Source organism: Rhinatrema bivittatum, chromosome 7 (assembly GCF_901001135.1).
Source record: "Rhinatrema bivittatum chromosome 7, aRhiBiv1.1, whole genome shotgun sequence".
NCBI classification, from domain to species: domain Eukaryota; kingdom Metazoa; phylum Chordata; class Amphibia; order Gymnophiona; family Rhinatrematidae; genus Rhinatrema; species Rhinatrema bivittatum.
In genome coordinates this window covers 10,411,337-10,426,172 of record NC_042621.1, presented here as the reverse complement: position 1 = coordinate 10,426,172, position 14,836 = coordinate 10,411,337, and the positions used below count along the sequence as shown (strand labels likewise).

Sequence of the window (14,836 nt, the reverse complement as noted above, 5' to 3'; positions counted from 1 at the left end):
AGAACCAGGTTAATTTACGTAGCTTGGTTATCTTGACAAACAGACCTGCACTTGCGTTTAAACAGAAGGAAAAACCAAAGTGTCTTGATGTAAACAGTCCAACCTTCAACAGTGTCAGGCTAGCCTTTCTTCGGGTCTCTAACCCTGTTATATACACAGTCCTGGCCCTGTTCTTATGAAAGGAGTCCATGATCAAAAACCTTATCTAGTCACTTATTATGCGATTGGGAACTTTTGTCATCTGCAAATCTGATCACCTTGCTCACTGCTCTCTTTTATACTCACTTTGGTACTCACTGATCATGTTCCATGACCACATATCTTTGCCAGGTCAAGATGGTGTAATTCCTGGCTCCTCTCCTTCTGCTGGAAGTTATTAAGAATAATGACTGGGAATATGGATAAACTTGATTTAATGGGGAAGAGTCAACATGAATTTAGCAGAGGGATCTGGGCTTTATTAATCATCTAGATTTCTTTGAGGGTGTAAATAAGCATGTGGATAAGGAAGCACCAGTCAATTTAGCATCTGGATTTTGAGAGTGTCATGAGAATTTCCTGAGGAAATTAGTCTCATGGGATAGGAGAGCATCATGGATTGGTAACTGGTTAAAGAATAGGAAACAGAGTAGTCAGTTTCTCCAGTGGAGAGAGGTGAACAGTGGTGTGCCCCATGGATTTGCACTGGGACCAATGGTATTTAACTTATCGCTTAAGGATCTGGAAAAGGGAACAGTGAGCAAGGTGATCAGATTTGCAGATGACACAAAATTATTCAAAGTAGTTCACAAGCTGACTGAGGAATTGTAGACGTTTGTTGCAGGATTTGGAACCTGGGCATTTAAAGGCAGATGAAATGTAATGTGGACAAGTGCAAAGTAAGACACCTAGGGAAAGATAATCCTCTGTAAGGGCCCACTTTACTAAGGCTTTTTCACATTTTGTGTCTGTACACAACACTGGAGCTGCACTTCAGGAAAAGGTCCTTGGAGTCATTGGGGATGGTGCATTGAAATCCTCAGCTCACTGTGCAGCAGTCTAAAAGCCAATAGAATGTTGGGGATCATTTGGAAAAGAATAGAAAACAAAACAGAGAATATCATATCATATAATGCCTCTGCATGAATCCAGGATGTGATCACACCTTCGGGGTGACCAGAACTGCACACAGTACTCATCGCAAAAAATCATACAGCAGAAAAGGGAAACAAAAATGTTAAAAGGGCATGGAATGATTCACTTCTGAAAAAAGCTGAAGAGGTTAGGGTTGTTCAGCTTGGAGGAGAAATGACAGAGAGGTGTATAAAACACGCGTGGGGTGGAACAGATAGTTCTAAGAGTAGGGGAACCTACATGAAACAAATGTGAGAAGGTATTTTTCCAGTCAATGTAGAAGTAAGCTAGGGAATGTTTTGGGCCAGAGAATGTGGTCAAATAGTGGTTAAGACTACTTGTATAGTTGACTTTAGAAACGGTGTGGACAAGTTTCTGAAGGTCGGGTCAGTTAAACCTGGGGATTAATACTGCTTGCTCCTGGAAGGGAGCACAAGGGAATGGAACGCCCAATTAGAAGCTGCTGGGTACTTGCAAGTGCCCTGGATTGGCCACTGTCTGATGATGCTGGGTTCGGTGGATTATTGCCCTCACTCATCATGATGCTGCTTTTGTTTTTTTCATGCTCACAAACAGCTTCACTCTCAAGCATTTTTCCCTTCACCGGTAAGCAGTTCTCTCAACAACCTGCACACTGACCTTTTAAGCTGCTTTAATTACCAGTTCTTTCAGTTGGCCACAGCCAGGAGCGGCTTCGGTTCTACCTTCTTCTCTAGAATCCCACTCCTAGGGACCCAATAGGTATCCTAGTCATCCTCGGCTGAATCATGCTAATGATAGGGGTAGAACCATAGCTGGCTATTTGCCAGCACCCTCCTTCAGTGCCTCGTCTACAGTAACCAGTCAGTATAATAAAGCAAGAGGAAAAGGTAGCAGTGCACTTGCTTGCATACACAAAGGTATTTGCAGAAAAAAAAGAGGTAATATTACGCTTATCTAGATCACTGATGAAACCCCACATTGAGTACTGTGCTAAGTTCTAGAGGCCAATCCATCCTAAGGCCATTGACAGACTGGAAGCAATTCAAAGAAGGACTACTAGAACGAGTCAAAGCCTGCGACACAAAATCTATAGAGAGGCTTAAGACAATCAAAATGTACTTGTTGAGGACAGAAGGGACTCTGAAGGACCTGCCTGCGCTGCACAATTCAAACTATAAGATGGATGCAGCAGGCCCAGCAATGGACCTGTGCAGCTTCCAAGGAATCTTAGTGGGTGTGGCTCCTTCCCACTGTAAGAATGAACACTGAACACTAACAGAATTCAAGCATGTTTAGGACGGAAGTAGACAATAGTAGGAACCAGCTTGAAAAGTTGCAATATTGCAAACAACCCATCCTTCACTCCCTTGAGTGTAGAGGCAAGGAGAGAGATGATAGGGAGAAAACAAGAGGCTGATTAAAGAAGCCGGACTTGGCAACAGTGCAGGCTAGCAGCTGGATTGGAACCAATAGGTTACAACTCCCCAGAATTCAATCACTCTGATGGTGGCTGGAAAGCATTTAGCCTAGGCGGCTGTATACTCAGGCAAAAGCCTCACTAGTTATATTAGCTGTTTAGAGTATGACTAAATTTAGTCCTAAGCTATGGGAAGAGGGGGCTAGGAATTAAATTAAATAAAGAAACTTTTATGATCATCTACTGCAAAAACAGGCTTGAATAAGAGGAGATATTCTACAAGTGGCAGCTGGGATATATCCTTAGCAGTGGAGACCAGCAAAACTGGGCAGACTGGAGAGGGACAATTGGTTATTACATGTCATCTGCTATGCTACTACCTGTGAGTGGCACTTAAAGGTGATTTTGTCATTACTGACCTCATCACAACCCCATGCAAGCATCACATTGATTAGTGGCAAGCAAGAATATAATGTGAACACTTGAAGAGGGGTTGCGATATTGTTTTATAATGTGTTGAACATTGCCTAGAAAGATCAGTTAGGTGATTAATACATAATTTTAAATAAATAAATATTGAGTTGGAGAAGCAGACTTGGAAGATTTTAAGAAACAGAAAGCAGAATTATAATAGCAGGTGCACATTTTTTTATTTAAAGAATATCTAGATGTTGCGGTCCTGGCCGTGAGCATCGCGACCAGGTCCTTACCTCCTTGCTCCCGGACCCGCTCCCACCTCCGGAGCCCTGGCTTGCGGCCTGTATGGCGGCGTCTCCGCTGGGGCTGCGCCGCCGCGAAGGTGCCTGAGGACGCCCTGCTCCTAGGCGCTCGCGCCACTTGGGCGCCTTTCAAACCCGTTTCCCGCCAGTGGTGACTCCGCCCAGTTTCTGACATCAGCCGTCGTGGCCTTGATAAGCCTGCCTCGGCCGTCCAGTCCTCGCCTTGCAACGGGTTAGCTTCCCGGTTTCCTGTTGCGCTGTGCCCCGGAGTGACCCGCTTGGCTTCGTCGCTCCGTTCCTGCCACAGTGCCTGCTTGGTTCCTGCCTGCCAGCTACAGTACCTGCTACAGTTCCTGCCTGGTTCCAGAACCCGTACCCAGTTACAGTATTGCTACTGTCCTAGTCTGGTTCCAGTTACCTTTCCAGATCCATGTCCCGCCTAAGTCCCAGCGGCCGGGCCCCTACGGGCTCCTCCCGGGGGAGTACCAGCTTCCAGGGTGAAGAGCATCTATGTCCTGCCTGAATATCTGCCTCCCGGCCTGCTATTCATTAGAGACATTGACCATCTATTCCCAGTCTCCAGCAGGTCGGCCCAAGGGTCCACTAAACAGAGACTCCCATAACACTAGAAGCATAAGAAATTAAATATATTAGGACACAGAAGGAAAGCATAAGAATAGAAACCAGAAAGCAAACAATTGAGCAATGGAACTGGAACGTTTTATATTTTCTGGAATCTAGCTAGGATATGTCATGTAGGAGAACGCCCTTGCTAATTTGTGCCACCAATGAATCATAAGAACATTATTTGTTATCTGACTTCTTGTTTTCAATGTAACGCCACTACAGTGATTGTTTCTACTTATAAGACGTGTTCCACTTATAATGTTATTTGTTATCGGACGAATTTGTTTCAATGTAACGCCACAGCTGCAATTGTTCAGTTTCAATGGAAACCGATATGATTTGATATCTTCTTTCAAGAATGTTGGTATACAAAAATTCTAAATAAATAAATAAATAAGAACATGCCATACTGGGTCAGACCAAGGGTCCATCAAGCCCAGCATCCTGTTTCCAACAGTGGCCAATCCAGGCCATAAGAACCTGGCAAGTACCCAAAAACGAAGTCTATTTCATGTAACCATTGCTAGTAATAGCGGTGGTTATTATCTAAGTCAACTTAATTAATAGCAGGTAATGGACTTCTCCTCCAAGAACTTATCCAATCCTTTTTTTAAACACAGCTATACTTACTGCACTAACCACATCTTCTGGCAACAAATTCCAGAGTTTAATTGTGCATTGAGTAAAAAAGAACTTTCTCCAATTAGTTTTAAATGTGCCACATGCTAACTTCATGGAGTGCCCCCTAGTCTTTCTATTATCTGAAAGAGTAAATAACCGATTCACATCTACCCGTTCTAGACCTCTCATGATTTTAAAGACCTCTATCATATCCCCCCTCAGCCGTCTCTTCTCCAAGCTGAAAAGTCCTAACCTCTTTAGTCTTTCCTCATAGGGGAGCTGTTCCATTCCCCTTATCATTTTGGTCTCCCTTCTCTGTACCTTCTCCATCGCAATTATATCTTTTTTGAGGTGTGGCTATTCTGAAAATCTGATCTACTATTTGAGCTCCAGTAAACACGGCTCAGAATGGGACTACACTGCCATTATATTTTAACATTGCATGCCATCCTTAGTAACTTATTTTGGCTGGTCATAATTTTGAAATGAGAAGTACTGAGATGTAGACTCTCTCTCCTGATTTTGCAGATCGTGAAGTTCAATATTCACACTAGGGAAACACTCATATGGAAAGAGGAACACTGCTGGCCTGCAGAACCTTTATTTGTACCAACTCCTGATGCTAAAGAGGAGGATGAGGGTAAGGTTAATTGTAGCTGGATGGGTAGCTTCAATTCATCTAGCACATAGAGACAAAGACTAGCGTACATGGAGAGGGGGTGATGCAGACCTGCAATAGAGATGAAAGTGTATTTAGGGGCATGCAGTATGTTAGGAATTATTTGTACTTTCTGTCTTGCCACGGAAGTGCTTTATTGGGAATAGCTGATGGCTGCTGATGGGAAGTGTGATGTTAGGGGCTTAAGCCTTTGAAAAGCGAGCAAGATCTTTTAAAATCAATATACTGCAAAGCAAAATGATGGCCAGGAGATTTTCATCATGCTTTTAACATAAACACACTTCACTTTTAGGTCTTATATTGTCAACAATTGTGACTTCTGACCCCAAGAAAGTCCCCTTTCTGCTCATACTGGATGGCAAAACATTCAAAGAAGTGGCCCGCGCATCAGTTGACGTGGACATGCACGTGGACCTGCATGGAATCTTCATACCTGAGAGGGCACTGAGCACCGATGGACTTCATACGGACACTTCTGTTGGTCAGCCAGGGCTAAAGTGAAAACGATGCTGGTTTTGTGTTTTGGCCGGGCGTGAACCTCCAATTATTACATTAAATGGGAATAGCCAAAGCCCACGTTGAGCAAGTTTGTGAGTGGCCTTCCTGTACAAGTCACAGTTTCTGGAAAGTGGGAGTGTGCTATGCTCAGAGCTGAGAAAGGGAATGACCGGAAATTTCCTGCAGGGGTGAGAATACAGGAGAGAAGATGACAAGCAGCAGTGACATTGTACACCAATTCCTGGCAAGAGGAAGGGATATTTTTCTAACTTTTTTTGGAAAGTGATAGGATTTTAAAGTCCTGTTTCCACAGTTTTTGCTTGTAGACACCTTCAGCCTTTAGATTTTGTAATGCCCTTTTTCATGTGTGTCCTCTGGCTACACTCCATGTACCAACATGTGAATTTCTTTTTTTTTTTAATTTATATTTTTGAGGTAACAATCACAGACAATAAACAGATCGTCTGCATGTTAGAAGTGGGTACATGAAGTACATAAAGCTTGAAATACATCGCCTTCAAGTGTACACACAGTAAATACTATCAAATTAGCAGTAAAGCTTCCGTGTATACCTCTAAAGTTTTTTTTTCATTTTTTTCCCCTAGGGAACCCAATTCCCTCCCCTCGCACCCCATAAACCCCCTCTGCAGGAGCATATCTCTTCACACAATGCCTAGTTCTCCTCACTTGCCACGATAACAATAGCTGCCATCAGTTTTGAAACTTGACGACTTGGTTGTGTCTGACTGCAGTCAGTTTGTTTAAGTAACACACGTTAACCAGTCTCTGATGGACCTGTTTCAGGGTGGGCACTTCTGTATGGTTCCATCTATAAGCAATCTCTGCTCTAGCAGCTACTATTATCTGACAGTAAACGTAACGGACAATAAAAGTCGTGATCTGTAGTTGGGATGTCGTAAGTCTGTACCAAGTCTGAGAACTCTCGTATTTTCCCCCCTATGCCAAAGATGTTCCAATCATGAGCACCCTCGACTTTCCCAGTGCGCTGCAAGGCTCCGTGAATCTCCAGGTTTAAAGACTAAATTAAAGAAAATAAAACTTACTTTCTTAGATCCCCTATCACCCACCAGCCTGTCCTTCCATTTCTCCCACATCTTCAAGGTAAGAGCTACAGAGGGGATACTAGCACCCAGCAGTTTTCTGTCTTTTACTGGGAAGCCACACCTGAGATGATGGAGATACCCACCGTAGAAGATCGGTTTCCAGCTGTACCCAACGTTTGCCCGGGTCCACTCTATGCCAATCCAAAATGGGGCGCAGCTATGAAGCTATATAATACCAAGTCCCCCTCTCTCTCCTTCGGCAGGAATAGTACTTTACTGCTAACCCTGGGAGGACGTTGCCTCCAAATAAACTGGAGAAGTTTTCTCTGCCAAAGCTTTAGAGCATCTGCTGGGACTTCAATTGGCAACGTTCTGGAACAGATATCCCAATCTGGGTAATACATTCATTTTAACAGTTGATAATTCTTCCCAGCCATGATAAGTCTGTTCGTTCCCAGTTTTGGAGATCAGCAACTATTTTTCCCCAGATCCCCTCATAGTTTATCAGATACAATTAAGCTAGGTTTGGGCCCATCTTCACACCTAAGTATTTCAGTTCTGAATATACAATTTTAAAGGGAAACCTTTTAATCGTTTGAAAATGTTCTTTGGGGAGGGTGACATTTAAAAGTTCAGATTGGTCCATATTTAATTGGTATCCTGAAACCCCACTAAATTTTTGAAATTCCTTGACCAGTGGTGTTAGGAACGCCGGTCACGGTGCTCTGCGGCCAGGTGTCATGGCAGCTGGCCGCGGCAGGCTGCGACCAGGCAGCCACAGCGTTAATTTCTCACCAGGAGCTTCAGAGGCTCCAGCGGAGACAGGCAGCTCCCTGTTTCGGCGTCTTTGCAGCCACTGCCGCTGCCTCACTCGGCCACATTTTGATGTATTTAGATACATTGGCAAGGGAATCTAAGATTAAATTTAGCCCCCACCGCCAAGGCCTCTGCACGCATTTGAAGAAACGTTTTCCTTCGTTCCTGAGTGGAACGGGGAAAATGGCATAGTGGTAGCCTTTCGGTTTCATACATTATTACTAATGATTAATTATGCTCCTGTTATTCTACATTTTAGAACTCCCTTTTTTTTTAAAATATTACAAGAGAGATAAGCTATGTTCTTGAAACAGTAATCATCAAGTATATGTTTTCTTTTGTAAATCTTCTCTTGTATTTTTTCTATAAGCTGTAATGCTGGTTAATTTGTGAAAATGCAATAAAAAAAAAATTAAAAAAAAAAGAAGAGGTGACAGAGAACATCATTGCCTTGTTCCCCGCTCAATCGCAAATGGCTTACGTTATCTGCAGCTAACCCTAATGCAAGCACTTGGGGCATTATATAGTTTTTTAATCTATGTCAAGAGGTTCCCCCCAAGCCCATTTTACCCAGCACCAAGAACAAATACTCCCAATGTACTCAGTCGAATGCCTTTTCGGCGTCAACAGTAAGCAATACCATGGGTAACCGGACATTCTGCGCTCTGTAGAGCCAAAAACTCACAGTAAAAACTTTTTAAAATATATCCGAAGCAGAAAGCCTGTGAGGGAGTCAGTTGGACCGTTAGATGATCGAGGGGTTAAAGGGGCACTTAGAGAAGATAAGGCCATCGCAGAAAGATTAAATGATTTCTTTGCTTCGGTGTTTACTGAAGAGGATGTTGGGGAGGTACCCGTAATGGAGAAGGTTTTCATGGGTAATGATTCAGATGGACTGAATCAAATCACAGTGAACCTAGAAGATGTGGTAGGCCTGATTGACAAACTGAAGAGTAGTAAATCACCTGGACCGGATGGTATACACCCCAGAGTTCTGAAGGAACTAAAAAATGAAATTTCAGACCTATTAGTAAAAATTTGTAACCTATCATTAAAATCATCCATTGTACATGAAGACTGGAGGATAAGAAATGTAACCCCAATATTTAAAAAGGGCTCCAGGGGCGATCTGGGAAACTACAGACCGGTTAGCATGACTTCAGTGCCAGGAAAAATAGTGGAACGTGTTGTAAACATCAAAATCACAGAACATATAGAAAGACATGGTTTAATGGAACAAAGTCAGCATGGCTTTACCCAGGGCAAGTCTTGCCTCACAAATCTGCTTCACTTTTTTGAAGGAGTTAATAAACGTGGATAAAGGTGAACCGGTAGATGTAGTGTACTTGGATTTTCAGAAGGCTTTTGAAAAAGTTTCTCATGAGAGGCTTCTAGGAAAAGTAAAAAGTCATGGGATAGGTGGCGATGTCCTTTCGTGGATTGCAAACTGGCTAAAAGACAGGAAACAGAGAGTAGGATTAAATGGGCAATTTTCTCAGTGGAAGGGAGTGGACAGTGGAGTGCCTCAGGGATCTGTATTGGGACCCTTACTGTTCAATATATTTATAAATGATCTGGAAAGAAATACGACGAGTGAGATAATCAAATTAGCAGATGATACAAAATTGTTCAGAGTAGTTAAATCACAAGCAGATTGTGATAAATTGCAGGAAGACCTTGTGAGACTGGAAAATTGGGCATCCAAATGGCAGATGAAATTTAATGTGGATAAGTGCAAGGTGATGCATATAGGGAAAAATAACCCATGCTATAATTACACAATGTTGGGTTCCATATTAGGTGCTACAACCCAAGAAAGAGATCTAGGCGTCATAGTGGATAACACATTGAAATCATTGGTTCAGTGTGCTGCGGCAGTCAAAAAAGCAAACAGAATGTTGGGAATTATTAGAAAGGGAATGGTGAATAAAACGGAAAATGTCATAATGCCTCTGTATCGCTCCATGGTGAGACCACACCTTGAATACTGTGTACAATTCTGGTCGCCGCATCTCAAAAAAGATATAATTGCGATGGAGAAGGTACAGAGAAGGGCTACCAAAATGATAAGGGGAATGGAACAGCTCCCCTATGAGGAAAGACTAAAGAGGTTAGGACTTTTCAGCTTGGAGAAGAGATGGCTGAGGGGGGATATGATAGAGATGTTTCAAATCATGAGAGGTCTAGAACGGGTAGATGTGAAAGGGTTATTTACTCTTTCGGATAGTAGAAAGACTAGGAGGCACTCCATGAAGTTAGCATGGGGCACATTTAATACTAATCGGAGAAAGTTCTTGTTTACTCAACGCACAATTAAACTCTGGAATTTGTTGCCAGAGAATGTGGTTAGTGCAGTTAGTATAGCTGTGTTTAAAAAAGGATTGGATAAGTTCTTGGAGAAGTCCATTACCTGCTATTAAGTTCACTTAGAGAATAGCCACTGCCATTAGCAATGGTAACATGGAATAGACTTAGTTTTTGGGTACTTGCCAGGTTCTTATGGCCTGGATTGGCCACTGTTGGAAACAGGATGTTGGGCTTGATGGACCCTTGGTCTGACCCAGTATGGCATTTTCTTATGTTCTTATGTTCTCCATATGAGATCTACTACCCTGCATATGTTATCTGCAGCTAGCCGACCTGGTACAAATCCAGTCTGATCTGGATGTATCAGGTAGTTTGCTACACTGCTTAGGCGAGTAGCTAAGATTTTGGCTAGGATCTTTAAATCTAAGTTTATTAGAGAGATAGATCTGTAGGACCCACAAAGGGTGTTATCTCTACCAGGTTTTGCCAAGATAGTAATTCCCACTGTATTAGCGTCTACTGATATTTGATCATCCCCCAGGAGATTATTAAAGGCGGCCACTAAAGGACAGGTTACTACTGTACTTAATTTCTTATAAAAGCCAGCTGAGAATCCATCAATACCTAGTGATTTACCCAATTTCAATTCTTTAATAGCCTGACTTACTAACCAACTCTGTGATATTTTTATTGAGGCCAGCTTGTTATAGCTCATCTATTTGGGGTAAAGTAATATCTGCCAAGTAGGCATCTTTTGCATCCTAGGTGATATCTACTCGCCTAGAATATAACTGTTGGTAAAATTGTGTAAACCTCAGGTGGATGTTGTCATTGTCTGATACCAGTTCTCCTGCGCTGTTCCTAATCTTCAAAATTTGATTATGTACCACCCTAGCTTTAAGTTTCCTAGCCAATAGTCGGCCTGCTTTGTTAGCCCCCTCAAAAAATTCTTGTTTGGCTTTATCTAGCTGAAATGCTATTTCTTTTATTGATAAATCCTTTAATTCCATTCTTAAGTTTTCCAATTGGCTCCTCTTTTATGTTTAACTTCTAAATTTCCTATCCTCTGTAGCAGATCTATACGTTTTTTATTCTCCTCTTTCCGGAGGTGAGACGCATGAGCAATTAATTTGCACCTTGCTACTGCTTTAAAACATTCCCATATTGTGGAGGCAGATGCATCCCCATTATCATTTTCCATTAAATACTGTTCCATTTCCTGTTCTAGGGCAGCACAGTAGTCCTTGTCCTCCAGCAGACTTTCATTTGGCCTTCAATACCTCTCCCCAGATTGCACCCCCAATCCCTGTAACTTGAACCAAATAGCCACATGGTCAGACCAGGTTATAGGTGCAATCCCCGTGTCTTGTACTTTATTAAGCAGGGTTTTGTCTACCAAAATATAATCAGTTCTAGAATATGACTGGCGTACCCTTGAGAAAAAAGTATAATCGCGATCTGTGGGGTGAAACAGCCACCATCCGTCTATTAAATTTCACTCCTGCATAAGCGCTTTTAGGCCCTTTCTATTGGACCTCGAGTAACTTCCTCCCTTTCCACTGGAGTCTAAAAATGGATATCTAGTCATGTTAAAGTCACCTCCTATAATAAGTGCACCCTCCGCCCACTGCTGCAGCGTGTTGGATAGTTTTACCAAGAACTTCCCCTGCCCTGCATTAGGGACATATACATTTACTAGCGTATAGATTGTGGTATCCATCTTAAATTTAATGTTGATATATCTTCCCTCCAGCTCTCTTAATATAGACAGCACATCCACTGTTACAGACTTAGAGAAGAGTACCCCCCCTTCCCCCCCGCCATACCTGTTATCTATGGTAGCTGGCACAAAGAATTGTGTGGGAAAGTGGTTGGAAGCTAATAGCCTCTCATATTTTTTCTTCAAGGGAGTTTCTTGACATAAAAGAATGTCTACTTTATCTTTGATAGCATCTTGCAGTAGACATTTTCTCTTATGGAAAGTATTCAGCCCCTTAACATTCCAGGACTGTATTTTTAGCTCCCCCATTTAGGTAACAACAATACCATGTGCTTATTCCACCTCGCTGTCATGTGTACATATTCCGACTTCCCAGCCTCTCTATATTCCTGAGTCAGTAACTGGCAATCATAACTTCCCCTCATTATATGACCGACACAGTCTGTTATGCCCCCCATTATTCCCCCAAACTTTTTTCCAAATTTGTATCTCCCATTCCCACCCTGCTCCCCCCTTCCTTCCCTCCCCTGATCATGCAATTTCTGGTACGGAGGACTGATGCCACACATCTCGTTCCAATTGCCCAGGCAGCCCCGTGACCCCCTCTCTATAAAACCTGTAGCTATTATCACCCTCAAATAATCAAAACTGTAAACTCCCACGAAAGGTTAACCAACAGACTAGAGCTATCGATTCCTCTCCGCTCATAACCTCCTATAGATTATAGTAAGTCCACTGGGTTAAAGACAGTACTTTTGTCACCTGGTTATCTGTCCTCATTCACTAATTCACGGTATCAACCTCTCTGCAATGTTTTCCAAAGTTAGTAAAGGAAAGAAGACAAATTCAGCCAAGGGATCTCAATTCCTCTTATGTAGTGACTTCTCTGGGCGCTGTTAGACCACCTGACTGCCTCCTGAGTCGCTTTCCTCCATATTGGACCCGTTGCCATTTCTGAAACTTCTCCGATGTAGATTTTGAAGCCTGCATTTTGTCTGCGTTATCCGACGGTTTCATCAGGCCAGCAGCATGAAGTAAAGAATTGTTATCTGGAGGCCAAACAGAAAAGGCCCCTAGCCCAGTTCAACTTCTGACTCCCTCAACGTCCTATGCTTAATTTATTTTGTTACTCTTGTTCTATGTTGACCCATTAAGGTTTAAGGTTACAATGTACAAATAGTATGACACCCCTGTCATGCTACCACACCTGTTATAATGTGAACCGATGTGATGTACTCCATCGAATGTCGGTATATAAAAGAAAATAGATAAAAATAAAAATAGATAAATAAAATAACCATTTATACCGGTGGTTGCCAGCCCGTAAGAGCCACAAAACTTCCCGAAAGTCGCGCCTTTTTTGAATAGTGATGGAAGAAAGATCCTTAAATATCTCCACCTTCGCACCGTGCCACTGCAGATCTTTGATTTGCCGAGCTTTGCGCATGATTTTTTTCTTTTTAAGGCACACTCGTGAAAGCACACTACAATGTCCTTCGGGATATTTCCCCTAGGCCTAGCTAGAGCTCTGTGTGCCCTGTCAATCATTAATTTTGGTAGTGTTTCCTCCTCTGTAGCATTTTGGCCACTCAAAATAAGTGTGCATATATCTTTTACTACTTTCACAGTCCATATAGGAATCTCCCTCCGGGATCCCCCGAAATCTCAGATTACCTCGCCGTGATCCATTTTCCAGATCCTCAAGCCAGTTGTGGTGCTCTTCCACCTACTGTTTTAGTTGCTTGAGCTCCTGCTGGACCGTGCCCATAGCTGTTTCCTGCTCACCCAGCTGTGTCTCCATATTGTCCACGCGATCTCTGAGCTCTGTGTAATCACGGCGCATTTCAGCAGCTGTCGACTGTAATTCTGCCCTCAAAGTTCCCATTCCTTCCCGGATTTCACTAAACCAGATCTGAAAATCCTCACGAGAAGTCGCTGGATCAATCACTTTCATCGGTGTTTGAATGCGCGACAGCTCACACAGTGTCGGAGGCCGCTTCTCCCCCGCCTCATCTTCCGGTAGATCCTCATTTTGTTTATCCATCGCATTCTCAAAGGAGAATTGCTTTAAGTCCACAATCCTCTTCCTGAGTGACATCCTGATATCGCGGCAAGCCAGGAAAAACGTTTTGAGGTCCTTTCGTGGAAAGATTGACTTATATCAAGAGGGATATTAAAAATTGAGGTGAGGAGCTTTCGCTTCACGCAGCCATCAGGATGGGTGACGTCACTTCCCCCCAAAATGTGAATTTCTATAGAAAGGAACCAAGTACTGTGTCTGAAGGGCCAGCAGAGGATAGACCTCTTGATTTTCACTAAAAGTGTTCTTTTTGGAATTAAGTATAAAAGGAAAGTGTCAAAGTAAATAAAATGTATTTTTGTTACAGAGACGTCATAGTTTTATTTTCAGTATTTCTCACTTTTGTGCTTCAAAATGTCTGTGAACTTGGTGCACATAAAAGTGAGGAGAGAATGAATCAGATTGTGGATCTATAGGGTCCCCTGCACAGCTGTTCTTATGCTGACCCTATCCAGAGCCACTGAAAGCCACTCGTTCTGTGCTATATTATAAACCGTCCTCTAATGGGACAACCTTGAGGCAAAGCCACCTTACTCGCTTCACTTGTGCTTTAATCTGGCTTTGTTTTATCCCTGCTCTTCTAAAGTGCAAAGTTTCTCCTAGAGTGTATCCCCCTAAATAAAGTGTATTTTTACCAGTGATCCTTTTTATCAAGACACGTGATGAGAAATTCTATTATAGGCAAATCAATCACTTTCTGATTTCTTCCAGTATTTCTTTATATTCCAAATCACATGAACCCTTCTAGTACCAGTGTCCTGGAAAACTTGAGTAAATCTCCCAGTGTGTTAATCAGTAACATGCTTCATTTATGAGAGAATGTTTCCTGGTGCTGACACAAGATCGTTTTTCTTTGCTCAGTCTTTTGAAAGTTTAAAGCAATACACCAAAGCCTAAAAATATAAATCCTAACGTGATATGTTGGGTCTTTCAAGTAATTTTTATCATTTCCTGGTAGAAAATATACAATTTAGAAGGAAGGCCATTGCAGTCACCAATGGCTTCAGACTTCCACAATGATGTCTTCGTTCAACACAGTACTGGAACAGGCACCAAAGCAAAGACGGGAGCAGATTAAAGGATCATTAAAAGACTATTTGGATGCAGTAATTGAACAAGAAAAGTGCGCAACGTTGGACATGAGCGATTAGAGGTGGCTCCTAGCAATGAAATAGCTCCCAGAACTAAAAAAT

At 42.5% G+C, this 14,836-nt stretch overlaps 1 protein-coding gene across 1 annotated transcript in view; it reads left to right on the top strand.

The window, feature by feature from the left end:
• LOC115094998 (beta,beta-carotene 15,15'-dioxygenase-like) overlaps nucleotides 1-7,895 on the top strand; it is a 37,012-nt gene extending 29,117 nt beyond the window's left edge. The window contains exons 10-11 of the mRNA XM_029608136.1: nucleotides 5,008-5,119; nucleotides 5,451-7,895. Coding sequence (XP_029463996.1) covers nucleotides 5,008-5,119; nucleotides 5,451-5,659 — 321 coding nt within the window. The 3' untranslated portion in view covers nucleotides 5,660-7,895. The remainder of the gene's footprint in view (nucleotides 1-5,007; nucleotides 5,120-5,450) is intronic.
• Nucleotides 7,896-14,836: the final 6,941 nt, after the last annotated feature.